The 17,039-nt window shown below is 36.6% G+C and overlaps 1 protein-coding gene across 1 annotated transcript in view; it reads right to left on the bottom strand.

The window, feature by feature from the left end:
• Window positions 1-434: 434 nt before the first annotated feature.
• sema3bl (sema domain, immunoglobulin domain (Ig), short basic domain, secreted, (semaphorin) 3bl) overlaps window positions 435-17,039 on the bottom strand; it is a 38,668-nt gene continuing 22,063 nt past the window's right edge. Inside the window, exons 5-15 of the mRNA XM_067395067.1 lie at window positions 15,470-15,560; window positions 14,543-14,659; window positions 13,751-13,899; window positions 12,711-12,825; window positions 12,534-12,603; window positions 11,804-12,180; window positions 11,620-11,711; window positions 11,319-11,360; window positions 7,810-8,035; window positions 7,118-7,251; window positions 435-5,661 (exon numbers count right to left, since the gene is read on the bottom strand). Coding sequence (XP_067251168.1) covers window positions 5,194-5,661; window positions 7,118-7,251; window positions 7,810-8,035; window positions 11,319-11,360; window positions 11,620-11,711; window positions 11,804-12,180; window positions 12,534-12,603; window positions 12,711-12,825; window positions 13,751-13,899; window positions 14,543-14,659; window positions 15,470-15,560 — 1,881 coding nt within the window. The 3' untranslated portion in view covers window positions 435-5,193. The remainder of the gene's footprint in view (window positions 5,662-7,117; window positions 7,252-7,809; window positions 8,036-11,318; window positions 11,361-11,619; window positions 11,712-11,803; window positions 12,181-12,533; window positions 12,604-12,710; window positions 12,826-13,750; window positions 13,900-14,542; window positions 14,660-15,469; window positions 15,561-17,039) is intronic.

Below are 17,039 nucleotides of genomic sequence, written 5' to 3'. Positions count from 1 at the left end.
CAACCTTTCCTCCTCACAACGCATTAGGACGATTTAGACACACGTCCTCTTCCAGGCAGATTTGTAACATCTTTAGCTGATTATTCTTAATTATTGCCCTGTTAGTGGAAATGGGGAAATGGGGAGCTATTTTCTTACAGCCACTTTATATTTTGTGAAGCTCAATAATCTTTAGCTACACATCAGATCTATATTCTTTGGTTTTACTCATTGTGATGAATAATTAAGGCCTTTGTGTTTCCTCATGTTTATACTCCTGTGGAACAGGAAGTCGTGGCTGGACAATTTCATGTTCATGATCACCCTGGTGTGCTACAAAAAATGTAAATATGAATGGGAATATTCATCAGAGATATTTTACTATTAGGAGTGCCAATAATTGTGACCAACATGTTTTGGTGAAAAACATTTATTTCATAATGTGAGTTTCCCCCCACTTGCAATTCTTTTCCTTCAATGAAAGGTTAGATTTTTGCAAATTTTATGAATTAAAGATCAAAAAAATAATGCAGATTTATTTTTACAGTCATATTTGATCATATTTATCAAGGGTACCAACAATTTTGTCCACGTCTGTATATTCAAGATTTCCAAAACTTTGAGATTCCTGGTTCTTCAAAGAAAAACAAAAGTTGTTGAGGGGGGCTAAATAAAATAAGAAATAGTTTGATTTGTAGTTGTTTTAGCTCATTTTAATGCTTGCTTTTTCTGATTTTAAATTATTTAAAATCATCTTGAGGCCCCCTTGAATGTTTGCTAAGATCTGAGTAATTCATGTCTCTTGGGCACCAAAGGTGAGGCGAGTTATGTGACGAAGTTTCCTCTTCAGGTCTGGGTTCTGAAAACAAGTAGAAATAAAAACAGTGATGCCTGACTTTGCAATTAACTTTTTAACACTGAGAGTGAAACAATGGCACAGTTTGACAGTTATATGACGCAACCGCATCAACCTGCTAACTACATCACATAATAAATGCACATTTGGGCCTCGTTTAGCTAGTGTTTTGGTTCTGGCTGGGTCTGGTTTATGAACATCTTCACTGATTTTTATAGCTCTTTTACTGTGGTCTGTGGCCAGCAGCAATATATCCCAGCACAGCCGCTTGTTCTTAATGTCGAGCCTCGTACTGACTAATGACACTAACGTATGACCTCACTTGAATGGAGTAATTTTTAAATATAGCACTGACAAATACAATCTCAAGAGAAAAAGACCTTTTCAGTTCAACATGATAAACCAGCACACGATTTAGAATGTGAAAGGAACATCTGTAATGCTGAAGGATCACACCCAACCCCTGGGTACCGCTAAGAGGTGGTCGCTCTGAGTTACTTTACACTTACTCGGACCCGGTGTGAAGCACAAACCCATAAAACTCTCTGTGAAATGTTTTTATTTATGTATCACTGAACCAAACAGAGGTCGGAGTTTTCTGCATGCAAGAATCACTTTTAAATAACACATAAATATATCAGACATGTATTTTACCTAGAGAGAAAATGAGCTACAATCAGTACAACTGATGTTTAAAAACAGTGAAAAGGAGAAATTGTGCTGTTTATGTTATTAAAAGTACAGCACTCCTTTCAGATAATTGTTTTAATGTTGTATTTACAGTTAAAAGCTGATGACAAATGAATGATCAGAGCAGTGCTACTGTACCATTCACAAAAAGCAGTTTCAGTGCAACTAGTCTATGCAGTCAGTCCTGTCAGGGCATTGACAAATAAAATTATATTCAGTGAGCTTGTTTCTTTTACTTGATTTGTTCCAGCGGTTTGATGATTTTTCCCTGAAGTTCTGAAATGACACTGGAGAAAGTTAGCGAGCCAAACAGTCTCTAGGAAAAATTTGTATAGATAGCAATGTTTTCAGAGAAAGCATTCATTTTTTTCCCCCAGACCATTTTCTAACTATAAATAAATAAATGGTTCAAGTGATGCAGGAGTTTTTCATATAAATGTACAAAGTGACAAGTAAACTATTGAATGTGAATAGCGAGAAAGGACACAGATGTTCGCATCAAGGTTACTTTAGCCGCTGAACAGCTTTTGCATCAATGAATGGTAAAACATTGGATCAGCTGTCTAGTTACATGATTAAAACATTGCAATACTTTATAATAAGGTTCAATTCATGAGAAATGAACAGTCAGGCGGTCATTGAAATACATGGTTAATCACCTAATAAATATGTGCACAAGATATACTGTGTTTAAATTATTTTTGAGTCTTTCCAGAATAGCATCTTTAAAGGGTTAGTTCACCCAAAGATAAAATGTCTGTTAATTACTCACCCTTATATCGTTCCAAAAGAGAAGAGATTGTTGAATAAAGTCATTATTTTTGTTTCGTTTTTATGCACAAAAAGGATTCTCGTCGCTACATAAAATTAAGGCTGAACCACTGCATTCATGTGGACTGTTTTAACAATGTCTTTAGTACCTTTCTGGACTTTGAAAGTGGAGGTTAAATTGCTGTCTATGGAGGAGTCACAGAGCTCTCGGATTTCATCAAAAATATCTTAATTTGCGTTCCGAAGATGAACAAAGGTCTTACAGGTGTGGAACGACATGAGGGTGAGTAATTAATGACAGAATTTTCATTTCTGGGTGAACAAACCCTTTAAGCCACGGCTAAAACTAAAAAAAGTCTATACAACGTAATGTATAAAACAACTGGCATAAAAAAGATAAACATGGCAACAGTCTTTCAGTAATTAATACTAAAGTTCTCCGAAGTCATTTTCACTACAATCGATAACTGACACACAAGATGACACAAGTCGCGCTTCTATAGTTGTGTCTTAAAATGCGTCCTATACATTATGCACTTATAGGTACTCAACCGTCTTGTGTATGAATTTTATATGGTTTTCTCATCCAGCATTGGAGACTCCAGTACATACGTAATTAGAGCTCTGAATTTGGACACACCTTGAGTAGTGTGTTCATACTGAAAATACCATAAAGAAACAGTTCAAACACCCAGATGCACAGATTGCGATTAACCGAAAAAAACAAAGTTTGAAATGTAGAACACTTCTTGCACTCAACAGTCGCGTAGGTTAGGGTTCCTATGACAGATGCTGGATGACAAAATAACCTTTTAAAATTCATTCACTTGACAAAAGATACATAACATACATAAGTACACAGTGTATTGTCATTTGGGACACAAATTGTGAAACAAGAAAGAGCGAGTCAGCGTTGTGATTCATAATCCCAGTTTCAGTTACAGCATAAAGAAATATCAGACCACTGAATGCTGCGAGTGACCACTCGAGTCGAGTATTGCAGAGATCTGCGTAATAACATTTATGCATTAAAGGTGCCATCGAACGTTTTTTTACAAGATGTAATATGTCTAAGGTGTCCCCTGAATGTGTCTGTGAAGTTTCAGCTCAAAATACCCCATAGATTTTTTTTTATTAATTTTTTTAACTGCCTATTTTGGGGCATCATTAAATATGAGCCGATTTATGCTGTGCGGCCCCATTAATTCTCCTGCTCTCCGCCCACGGAGCTCGCGCTTGCCTTAAACAGTGCCTAAACAAAGTTTACACCGCTAATATAACCCTAAAATGGATCTTTACAAAGTGTTCGTCATGCATGCGGCGGATTATGTGAGTATTGTATACTGTTATATTGTTTACATTGATTCTGAATGAGTTTGATAGTATGCTCCGTGGCTAACAGCTAATGCTACACTGTTGGAGAGATTTATAAAGAATGAAGTTGTGTTTATGAATTATACAGACTGCAAGTGTTTAAAAATGAAAATAGCGACGGCTCTTGTCTCTGTGAATACAGTAAGAAACGATGGTAACTTTAACCACATTTAACAGTACATTAGCAACATGCTAACGAAACATTTAGAAAGACAGTTTAGAAATGATCCATGATATCATGATATTTTTAGTGATATGTTATTATTGCTCCATCTGCCATTTTTCGCTATTGTTCTTGCTTGCTTACGTAGTCTGAGGATTCAGCTGTGCTCAGATCCAGATGTTAATACTGGCTGCCCTTGTGTAATGCCTTTCATAATGTTGGGAACATGGGCTGGCATATGCAAATATTGGGGGCGTACACCCCAACTGTTATGTAACAGTCGGTGTTATGTTGAGATTCGCCTGTTCTTCGGAGGTCTTTTAAACAAATGAGATTTATATAAGATGGAGGAAACAATGAGACTCACTGTATGTCATTTCCATGTACTGAACTCTTGTTATTTAACTATGCCAAGATAAATTCAATTTTTCATTCGAGGGCACCTTTAAGTATCATGAACTAACAACAAACAGTATTTACAGCATTTATGAATCTAGGTTAATGTTCATTTATAAATATACTATTAATTCATGTTCAATCATAATAAATTAATGTTAATTTATACAATATCAAAAAAGTCACTATATATTACAAAAAAAAAAAAACACACACCAGGATTGATAAATGCTGTAAAATCATTGATATTTCATACAAGCTGTTACGAGCATTAACTAAAGAATTAGACCTCACCTTACTATAAAGTGTTACCAAAACTTTACATTGCAAAGAATGAAAAGAAAACTAACCCTGTACAAAGCTCTGAAGCTCATGATCGTGATGTGGTGTTTCAAGGACAAAATCAGTTCTGTTGAAGTCTCAACGGTCGTCAACCTATGATTTAGTTACCTGAAAATAGTGTAATTAGTCCAAACTTTTATTTCTTTACAGCTTAACGTACTGGCAAGCTGAGTTTTGTTGAGCACTGCCATAGCCCTCAGTTGAAGAAAAGTCTCTAAGCATTATGCCCAGTTGTATCACAGCCAAACGAATCTTAAATGAATGAATGTTTTTTGGCACCTGTTATTGCAGTGGCAACGCTCCAGTCTACTAGTTTCATCCCGTCTAACCTCATTTGTTCCAGTAAAAAGGTTTTGCAGCTGCTAAGTTCTTAAGTGAGACGTATAACATTATCCACGGTCTAGTGTGAAGTGATGAGGGCTGGCTGCCGTGGTCACAGGAATATTTGGAGAGGACGCTCAGGAATGTCCTAATTAACATGGAGAGAGCTTAGACTATTAGACACAAAACCTACATTATTTTACATTAAAAAAAAAGTATGTTTATGTGTGTGTATAAGGGCATCTAAAAATCCAGTCCACTTTTCCATTGGAAGTCCATTTGCTTCATGTGGATCTGTATTTTACTCTAGTGTGTGGAGGTCCCGTGGAGATCGGATTCGGGATTCTCCCGTGCTCTTTTGGATTCGTGCTTTCCGTGCGGAATCCTGCGCTTGTCGATATTTGTCCATCATGCTTTTGTGTTTGCGTCTCAGCTTCTCATTACACCAAACACGTTCACAGTACTGCTCCACCTGCGGCAAATTTGAAGGACCAATCAGCTGCAAGACATCTTTGAACCACGCCCTTGCTGGGCCACGGTTGGCAGGGGCTGTGCTGGCGGGGCACGGTGACCACACTTTATATTTGCTGTCACGTGACAGGAGGTCCGAAAGGGCGTCGGCGTGTAAGACGTCCAACCAGAAGCGTGAGAGCGTTTGCGCAAATCCGTGTTCCCGAGATCGACACACGTAGATGCCTTCGTCCTGACGGAGCACACGCCGGAACAACAAACCATCATCTGTCTTAATGATACGTTCATCTAATACCACCTGAACAGAGAGGAAAAGAGAAATTAATGGAAATGTAAAAATCACATGGTTTCTTTATCAAATAAAGTGAATGAATAAAGAAATAAAATGAAAACATTTCATTGCATTAGACAAACCAAATGGGATCTGCAAACAATGCTAACTTCATTTTTTTCTTTTCATTTCTACTTCTCACCAACTGGTTTCAAGGTTATTTTCAGTGGATATCTGAAAGTGTCATTAAAGTTTCACAGAATGTGTCCAAATTTATTCATTGTAAACTTTATATTTGTTGGTTCATAATTTAAACGTAAATGTACTTTGTGAACTTTTGTAGAATTTTTGAGAATTTTGAAAATTGCTATTTTTTATTTTAAAATAAATGCCGCTTGGTTTGATATTTTGTTGCTCATCTTTACTTCCTTGTAACATAATACTTAATACTTAAATACATAATAATACCAATCTCGTTGGGTTTATACATTAGTAAAACATTACATTAACATGGTTCAAGTGACCCAATTCTGATTTTTTTCTCCTATGTGGCACAGATTGGATATGATCCATGCACATTTAAGCAGGAAAAAAGCATATGGATTCCGATATTCTCAGATCAGTTTTAGGCCTCATTCATATGTGGAAATAAATCAGATACATGCATTGGCATCTACCATGTAAGTGAACAGATCGGATATTCCTGTCAATGAGAGTCGTACGTCATTGAAAAAGTGATGTTGGTGAATGACGTCAACTCAAGTGGACACCAACTGTGATCACATGACTCTTTCCAGTGGCGGAATAGAGGACAAAGGCGCAACCCAATGTTTTCTGACCTTTAAAGATGGTGCAGTAAGAAAAAGCTTATGTTGTATTTCCCCTGCATCCATTGCAAATCACGGCATTTTTACTTCCTTTTTGGCCTAAGCTTTTCTGGGTCAGTACATCTATCTTGGGTCGTTTCGCCAAGTGTATAGTGTAAATGAAGATATAGGATATGGGATATAGGCAACAAATCGGATTCGGGCATCAAGACCTGCAATGTAAAGCATTACGCCGTGTTCCGTGTAAATAGAAAAATACAGCATATGAAGTAAATATTTTCCTGATATTTTAATCTCTTTTGGATTTTACATTTATTTTAATTTATTTTGACTCTAGTAAAATGATAAAAGGCACTTTTATAAAATGTTGCATTTTGCAATTTTTTTTTATTTAACAGCACTTTATAAAAAGGTCTTTGTAAGTGAAAACATTTAGTTGCTTTTATTCCACTTGACGTCACACAACAGCTAACCTTTATCTCCATAGCAAAATCTCAGTTGACCAGACACATGATTCATTTTTTTCTGAATTGTTATAATATTGGTGTTCGGGACATCCTGGGCCTAGAGACTGTATTGTACAGCTTATAAAAGCTTTTAAGTGTCCAAATCCGAATACGTTTCAGTGTCTTCTAATCCTATTGTATATCTCTCACCTCTTCTAAGTAGTCATCTCTCTGAATGTGCCATGTGACAGTGGCCTGTGGCGACCGAGGGATGCACTCCAGGAAGGTGCTGTTGTTCTCAGTGCCATAAATGACCCGTTCTTCAGTCAGATCCAGGTCCTCCACTACAGAGAGAAACACATGACACTTTTAGACAGTCCCACAACACGGTTCAGAGCAAGGTCAGCCAGGAATTTTCCATTGGATATGTGTTTGTATAAGAGTGCACATACATATATAATCCCTTTTCATCACCAACGTCCTCACCTTTGGCATGCAAACACTCAAGTGCTCTTCATTCACACCTCTTTTGTTCTTTCCTTTCATTCTCTCTCTCCTCTGTGATGAGAGATGAAGAGTGATCTGTCTGTTCACCTCTCACTCTATCAGTTCCTGTCTTTCACAGAGTGTTTGTCCCAGTGGAGCGAGATTGCCCTTCAAACCCTATTAATTTTCCTATTAGAACAAGCTCAAAGGTGTATTGAAGTTTGTAACTCAAATGATTAAACAATTTAACTTCAAATCTCTGAAGGAATTGCTCTTCTCTTGCACTTTCACATCAGTGAGCTCTTTGACATGTAAATGTAATTGAAGTTGTCTGAGGAGGCAGCTGGTGCATTGACATTCATGCTGCATGACTGCACTCAGTTAAGAAGGCTGTCATCTTTCTCCTTCTTTCTTACCGCTGAGGTTTTGGTCCATGCACTGCAGTGCTGGGTTTGCATGTTTGATGTCCTGTCTCCGGTAACGCCGTTTCGTGTTTGGCAGGTAGCGTGTGCAGGTGTGTCCGTCCCAGGCACAGTATGGATCTCGAGCCAGGCAGCATTCGGCACAGGCTTTACCGTACATACTGCAGCGGTGCAGAGGTACCTGGACAACACCCGTCTGTGAACCAACGAACAAAGTTTGCTGTAAAAGAGAGAGCAAAAAAAAAAAAAAAAGTTTTAGTTCCATTCTTCCACTGTTCCCTTGAGCAAAATAGGGATAGTTCAGCCAAATAACAAAATTCAGTCATCATTTACTTTCTTTCCTCTGTGAAACAAAATGAGATGTTTAGTAGAATGTCCTGGCTGCTCTTTTCCATACAATGTAAGTAAATGAGGACTGGTGCTGTCAAGTTCCAAAAAGCATCAAAAGGCACTATAAAAGTAGTCTATATGACCAAAATGTAAAGGTACACTATGTAACTTTTTTGACTTTTTAACTTTTTTTTAAAAATAACAAAATTTAAATAATGAGTTAGTACATTATCAATCCTTCTTCCAAAAAATGTTTTTTCTTACCCCAATACACTATGGTAAGTCTACTATAAGTGTTTATATTTTAGACCCTTCGGGATGGTTTCACAGGAAATTGAGTACATACATCACTCGCCCATGCGTGACTTGTCATATTCGTAAATAGAGAAAAGTTACTTTGACGCATGTATGGTGTGGCCATAGGTTAGTTGTCACAACAAGTGAGAAAGGTTAACATGGAGCACACTAAATCTTGAACATCCCGGGAATCGTGTTTTAAACAAACACCGAACAGTGGAGAGTCTGCTGGCAAAAAGAGAACACGATTGAGCTTGTAATAAAACGAGAATCAACATTGACTTGGCTTTTAGGAGATGACGAGAACTGAGGGATTTGATATGTTGTTCAACCCCATTTCCAGAAAAGTTAGGACATTTTGTAACATACAATAAAAAAAAAAAAGAATCTGTGATTTAATTCTCTTGAACCTTTATTTAACTGATAAAAGTACAAAGAAAAGATTTACAATGTTTTCACTGAAACTTAATTGTATTTTGTAGATATAAACCAAATTTGATTTTAATGGCTCTCCAAAAACTCTGGGACAGAGGCAAAAATAAAAGTTATAGAATTTCCAAGTTAAAGGTGCCCTAGAACTTTTTTTTAAAAGATGTAATATAAGTCTAAGGTGTCTCCTGAATGTGTCTGTGAAGTTTCAGCTGAAAATACCCCATCGATTTTTTAAATTCATTTTTTTAACTGCCTATTTTGGGGCATAATTAGAAATGAGCCGATTCAGGGTGTGTGGCCCTTTAAATCTGGTGCTCCACGCCCCAAGAGCTCGCGCTTGCCTTAAACAACATAAAAAAAGTTCAAACAGCTAATATAACCCTCAAATGGATCAAGTATTTTGATGTTTACATTGATTCTGAATGAGTTTGATAGTATGCTCCGTGGCTAACGGCTAATGCTACACTGTTGGAGAGATTTATAAAGAATGAAGTTGTGTTTATGCATTATACAGACTGCAAGTGTTTAAAAATGAAAATAGAGACGGCTCTTGTCTCCGTGAATACAGTAAGAAACGATGGTAACTTTAACCACATTTAACAGTACATTAGCAACATGCTAACGAAACATTTAGAAAGACAATTTACAAATATCACTAAAAATATCATATTATCATGGATCATGTCAGTTATTATTGCTCCATCTGCCATTTTTTGCTATTGTCCTTGCTTGCTTACCTTGTCTGTTGATTCAGTTGTGCACATCCAGACGTTCTGCCCTTGTCTAATGCCTTTCATAATGTTGGGAACATGGGCTGTCATATGCAAATATTGGGGGCGTACAACCCGACTGTTACGTAACAGTCAGTGTTATGTTGAGATTCGCCTGTTCTTCGGAGGTCTTTTAAACAAATGAGATTTATATAAGAAGGAGGAAACAGTGGAGTTTGAGACTCACTGTATGACATTTCCATGTACTGAACTCTTGTTATTTAACTATGCCAAGGTAAATTCAATTTTTGAATCTAGGGCACCTTTAAACAGTTTTGAAACAGTCCAAAATTAGCAGGTGAACTGGTAATAGTTGAGGGTATCATGATTGGGTATAAACCTTCGTCTTTGCAAGCAAAGATGGGTCATGGCTTACCACTTTGTGCCAAATTTCATGAGAGAATTGTGAAACAATTAAAAAAATCACATTTCTTAATGCAAGAATGCAAAGAATTTAGGCATTTCACCACCTACCATATATAATATTGTGAAAAGATTCAATGCCAGGCCTCATTCTGCACGTGCTACAAGAGATTGGTTTCGTAGAGACTGTAGAGTGGATGTGCTTGACTGCCCTGCTTGCAGTCCAGATCTGTCTCCTATTAAAAATGTGTGGCCTATCATAAAAAAGAGACTCAGACAATGATGACCACGGACTGTTGAGCAGCTGTCTATATCAGGCTAGATTGGGCAAAAATTCTATTTGCAAAACTGGATTTTTTGTATTCTTAATTCCCAAATCACTAAAAAGTGTAATTAAAAGGAAAGGTGATGTGGTAAACATGCCTCTGTCACAACTTTTTTGGAGTGTGTTGCAGCCATCAAAATCAAAATTTGTTTATATTTTCAGAATACAATTTTGCTGGGCAGTGAAAACTTTGGAAATCTTTTCTTTGTACTTTTGTCAGTTAAATAAAGGTTAAAGAGAATGAGCAAATCACAGATTCTTGATTTTATTGCATTTTACAAAATATCCCTGGTAGTCTGGAAATGTAGTAGAAAAAGTGACGAGGAGACAAGGGTTTTTATCACTCAACAAGTGAGTATGCACTTTGGTTGAGCTGAAGCACAACCAAAATAACTTTCTTCTGCAAAATGCATGCAGTTTTGTTTTTTAACTGCTAAAGGGCCAAAAGTTACATACAGTAGTGTACTTTTAAGTCGTTATTTAATAAAAATTAAATGAAAAATGAAAGAACCAACACCATTTGGCATTGTTGACCTGAATCCTGGTGCAATTATTCTTGAGTTGAAGCGTGAATACTACAACATTAAAAAAAAAAATCAGTCTGGTTTGGATTGATGGTTTAGACCAATCAGTTTGGAATGATGCTAAATAAATGATGACACAATTTTTATTTTTGGGTGAACTCTCTTTAACTCCTGTGGCTCCAAGACTAGGACTGTCCATGAAGTAAGTGAACTGTCAGTTGGTTTGGATATAAAGCACCTGCTTCATGATGAATAACTAAGCAACTGGTTGTTTTGCATGAATGTTTTATTGCTTTGGAGCCAAAAAGCATATACACACAAAGTTGAGTCCCATTTCTCTGCACAAAGTAAAAGCCTCTTTGGGAATTTTGTGGAAAATGAATTCATGGTGCTGCATACGATACTATGCTTATGTTAATTTACTGGAACAGTACAGTGAGAGTGCATGATGCACAAACTTACCCTCTTCACAGATATGTCCATGGAGGTTATGGGAGTGGGTACCTGCAGAGATAAGTATAATGAGAAACAGATCTAAAGGTACTCACATTTACACTATAAGTTTGGGGTCAGTATTTTTTTTTTTTTTAGAAGAAATGAATACTTTATTCCGCAAGAATGCAATAAATTGATCACAAGTGACAGTAAAGACATTTATATTGCTACAAAAGATTTCTGCAAATAAATGCTCTTCTTTTGAACTTTCAATTCATCAAAGAATTCAGAATTGATAATAATAATAAGAACTTTTGAGCTCACAGACCTTGAACACCTGCATTTCCTCCAGTGTGATTTCCTCGCTGGTGAGAGAGTTACTATTTCCTAGTACGATAACCTTTAGCACTGTCCCAATATCTGAAGCGGTCAAAGGTCACAGTTATTCAATCATTTAACCATGGTTACAAATACACTTGAGTATTAAGTAAAGTGATGACACTCCTCCTTACCAGTGCCGATGAACATGACATCATAGTATCCGTCCTCGGCCTGTGTGCGATCAACAGTGATGTGTGTGAGCCTGTAGGGGGCGCCGGTGCGGAGCAGCAGAGGTTGCCGCTGTGAGGGGTAAATGGGGCGCCACATTAGTGGGTGCGTTCGTGCAAATTGCAAAACGGCATCCGGAAACTCCAGTGTGCTACGGAAGGCACGGCCAGGCTGGGCCGTGATTTTACTGGGACAAACTCCTGGACGTGGATAAGGGACTCGTCCTTCATAAGGTCCCCACTGATAGTCCGGTCCTTCTTTATGAGCAAATGGCCCATTAAATGCCTCACGGATATCAGCCATACTATAGACACACACTGCATATCCCTGAAACACATTACTAGAGAGAGAAAATGTTCTGTTAAACACAAAAAACACCTGATTGATGTGTGTATATATATATGTATATCTATCTATCTATCTATCTATCTATCTATCTATCTATCTATCTATCTATCTATCTATCTATCTATCTATCTATCTATCTATCTATCTATCTATCTATATATATATATATATATATATATATATATATATATATATATATATATAAAATAATATATTAAAATGCATTATACAAAGATGAAAACTGAATGAAACAATACAGTGCAATTGGTGAGCTAAAGTACAGCACAGTGCTTTAAAAAGGAAATGCACAGATAAACATGTTTTCATTCTGGATTTGAGACCGACCTGATTGTGCTGAATATTGCGTAGATCTCTGGATTGGTTTCATCTTTGGTCCTTAACAGAAACACATCCTCTGCACGACAAACACATCACACAAGGGGCGTAAGAGATCAAAATGATCTCAAGTTTATATAATATTGTATATAAAAAGCTGAGGCCGTGTTTTGTTTATCGTCTCACCCAGCTGGTGAAAGTGTGTTTGGATGCCGTGAGGTCCAGGAACAGAACACACCAGTCGGGCTTTAATAAATGTGCTCCACTTATTCACCAAAACCCTCTGCCCACCCACATCATTCTGAAATCACATAAACAATAAATGATGAGGCATTGAATTAATTTCTGAACGCTAACAGACTGGTAATAATTCAAATCCCAGTATCATTTACCCCCGGACCACACACACAATGAACTCTGGGTAAAACAAACTATCCCTGTGTCTCAATTTGTATACTATCCATCCTAAGTAGAATGCAAGATTAGAATTAGTGCATCTCAAATCATAGTGCATTGAAACTAGTATACGAGAGGCGTAACAATGCATCCATACATGTTTTTTCCTACAAGCGCTTATTAAATTGAGTTTATGGCAGATCACATTTGGCTTTTTCGGGTGAAGTGGTTTAATTAAGGCTGTCACACACCCCAAATTCCTGTAATTTGAACACTGTTTGTATATAAACATTCAGTTGTAACTGTTCCCGTGGGAACAAGAACAGCTGAATATCACAAAATATCTCCCAGCAGCACCCAGTTATGGAGATTATGGCACTGTAAGGGAAGGATTGTTACGGATCCCAAAAAAAGCAAAACAGCTGGGTGGCGTAAAGTATCTGAAATCTGTGTAATGTGTATATGTGGAAATAATCACCCTCTCTGCAGTGTAAGCGTCTGTGTGTGTGTGATTTGGGAATGTGCTAGAGCTGAACAATGAATAGCAGTCAAAGTGACAGTAATGTGCGATTGACCCCGGCTCTTTGAACACTGACCTCTGAATGACAGAGAGAGATTTGTACTGCTCCCCTTACTCTACAGACCTTTGTGTGTTAGTGTGTGTATGGATACTGGGGTAATCGGTGAGTGTGTGTGTGATTCAGAGGCATGCAAACCATCCAACAGCTGTGTGTATGGGGTTGACAAAAAGGCAAGAGCATTCCAGTATACTGGCCTACTTGTGCCTGGATGTATGTATATGGTGTTTTTTTTTTTGTGGTTTGCCTCACCGCACACAATCGTCCAATGCGTGTGTGTATGGCTCCTTCATCGTCTCGCTCTGCAGTCTCTGTTGCTCTTTCAGTGAAGAAAAAATAAATTTTATCGTCATCTCTGTCTGCACTGTCAGGAATGAGGTGGGCCGCAACAAACCTGGGCTCTGCACACACACACACACACAAGTCCCAGGATTTAAAATATGAAAATACCTAACAAAATAATAAAGACTATATTTTTAAAAATATAATTATGAATAAATAAAAACCAAAATAACTATTGCAGTATTTACTGTATGAAAATGATTTATTAAAAAATTGCACACAAATTATGATTGCTTATTTCCACCTGTTATTTTAGTATTATTTATAAATATTTGGAATTGTAAGGTTTTTTTATGTAATATTCATATTTCTATTTTATTTCATCTTAATTTCAATTAATGAAAAATATTTTTAACAGTTTTTTAACAGTATCAAAACTGATTTCCACAACAACTGTTCCACTAATAAGTTTAGTGTTTCATTTCCAATTAAGCTTTTCAATTGAATAATTATTCAAAAATATTTAATTTTGTGTATTTAGGACACATGGTGCTAGCTATGAAATTAGTCTTAGCAAGACAAAGGAGTCATCCATTTTATTTCAAAAATGTTAAAAATGTCAATTTTCAACAACAAACCTCACCCGGCCCGGACACGGAAAGGATTGACAGATTGATACCTTTTTCTCCACCAGAAAAATACTATAAAAAACATAAGAAATAAGAATGTGTTTCTTAAAATCAATATCAAGTATTTCTGTACCGTGTAGAATTCTCTGATCAGTCTCTGTTCTCATGGGCGAGCGAGTCCCTAAACCTCTCAAAATCACAGAGTCTCTCCCCAAAAAATCAGCAGTCAGACCGGTGTACAGCTCTCCACCTGACGGAGAGAGAAATAGCATTGGAAGTGATTGCAGACAGATGAATTCTCAATCTCTTCATGAGAGAAAAAAAGTAAAAAAAAGAAAAAGAAAAAAATTTAAAAAATTTTTGTTGTTTTTTTTTTTGCAGGAAGCCCCGCTGTTAAAATTTTCATTCAATCATGTTATCAGCTATAAAACACACATTCACACACACCTATAAATCTTGATATAGTCAACAGCCTTTCAAAGTCACACACACACAGTTTTTTAATACTAGTGTAAACTTAAATATGTTTATAATTTAAGTAAGAACACACATATTTTATGTATGAGCACACATTGCCTCTGTTGCCCATCAATTATCTGACAGAAATATGTGCATGGTAGTCTATGTGAAAGATCTCCAAGTTCACTAATATGCAATCTTGAAAATCTCTCCCAAAACATATTGCATCTGGCAAAATGATACTCAGGGAAAGCCAAGATTGCGCAGTGTTGTAAAGGCACATGCTATACGCTCTGGGAGATGTGTCTATGCCCCAGAAGACTGTAACACACCCATGAACATACACACAGAAGACCCCCATAACACTAAACCTGGCCTGAAGAGCACCTCAAATTTCCCCCATCAGAGCACTCAATCTACAAAGGGCCATAAACTCAGAGACGACTGACAAGCAGAAATCTCCACCCTACACACACAAGAGCCAAAATATATACACACACACACACACACACACAAATGTGCTCTGACATTCTCAAACACACAACTCAAACATGTAATGGCATTAACTTTTACACAGAAACTTAACACATTGGCATTGTACCTGTGAAGGTGCTTGCAAAGGGTAGTTTGGGGTCATGAGGACATTTCCCTCTCCCATTCTGCACCATGGTATTGTCCAAACTGAACACATGCTGCCAACAAGAAGTCACATACATTTCACAACTCAACAATAAACTACAGTTCACACATGAATTTATCTTGCTTTTCAAGAAATGTATTATTTATTTTTTTTACAATACTGTAATGTATTATTTCAAAAGTCAGAGGGACTTTTTAATGTTTTGGAAGAAGTTTCTTATGCTCACCAAGGCTGCATTTATTTGATCACAAATAAAAATATAAGTAATATTGTGAAGTATTAAGATTTAAAACAACTGTAACTTATTTAAATATATTTTAAAATGTAATTTATTCCTGTGGCGATAAAGCTCAATTTTCAGCAGCAATTACTCAATGTTAGGGAGTAACTATCTAAAGTTAGCAATGCAACTAACTTTTTCACTTTTTTTTTTCACTTTTACTTCCCACATTTATCAGTAGCCTGACAGTATTTCAGCTATATTCATAATAATAGCAGTGCTTCTCAAGAAACAAACTACTTTTTTCAAACAAGTACCAGAGAAGCATAACACAACACTACATCATTGTTATTCTTGGTCTATCATACACAGCTTTACAGCCAAAAGAGCTGAGGCAATGATTGTGCTTTCATACACAACCTTTTTCCTCTCTCTTACTGTAAGTAGAACTGGGAAATGGTTAGTTTGAGTTAACATTTATATGAACCAGTTCAAATAAATTATTTACTGATTCCTGATTCAAGTCCTGGTGAATAAATACCTGTCTTCTTTAGTGAAATACTGATGTTTGTCAGTATTTTTTCAACTAAATGATCTACATTAGAGTTTTAACTAGTTTTAATTTTTTTGTGGCAAATGCTCTGATTATAAAAAATGAACAAGATTGAGTTTGAGCTTCTAGGCTGTATCATATAACTGATTTTGGTTACACTTTTTTTTTTCTTGATAGTCCATTTTAGATATTCTACTAACTATAAATAACTACATGTCAACTATCAGCCATTAGAGTATTAGTAGACTGACTGCTTAATATCTGCTAATGCTTTATTTTCTTCCCCAACAGACATTTACTGACTATAAGTAACTTTTCAAGTACATATCAACTTATACTAACCCTAACTCTAACCTTACAGTCTACTAATACTATATGAGAGTTAATTGACATGTAGTTGCAAAGTTATTCAGTAGAATGTTTGCAGTAGACTATTGAAATAAAGTGTAAACGAGTTTTCATCTAAAGTGTAATAATAGTACTGTCGACTGTCTTTACTGTCAATGATGTCATACACTGAATGGGTGAGTCCAGTAATGCCAAAAACAGATTAAACCTCTGGTGAACTGTGCCAGTTCCGTTACACAATGTAGCATTGTCTATTTGTCAAACATTTCTGACGCGCTGTGCGGTGACACATCAGTTAAAACACCTCAAAGGAAGGAAGTAAAAGCAGATCACTCTGTATTCTGTCTAATGCCAGAATATACATATGACTGTATAACCCATCTCTCTATTCTATCCTCTGCTCTGAATCC

The sequence above is a fragment of the Chanodichthys erythropterus genome, chromosome 9 (genome assembly GCF_024489055.1).
Source record: "Chanodichthys erythropterus isolate Z2021 chromosome 9, ASM2448905v1, whole genome shotgun sequence".
Taxonomy (NCBI): domain Eukaryota; kingdom Metazoa; phylum Chordata; class Actinopteri; order Cypriniformes; family Xenocyprididae; genus Chanodichthys; species Chanodichthys erythropterus.
Note: the sequence above shows the minus strand (reverse complement) of the source record. Positions and strands in the feature narration are given on the sequence as shown.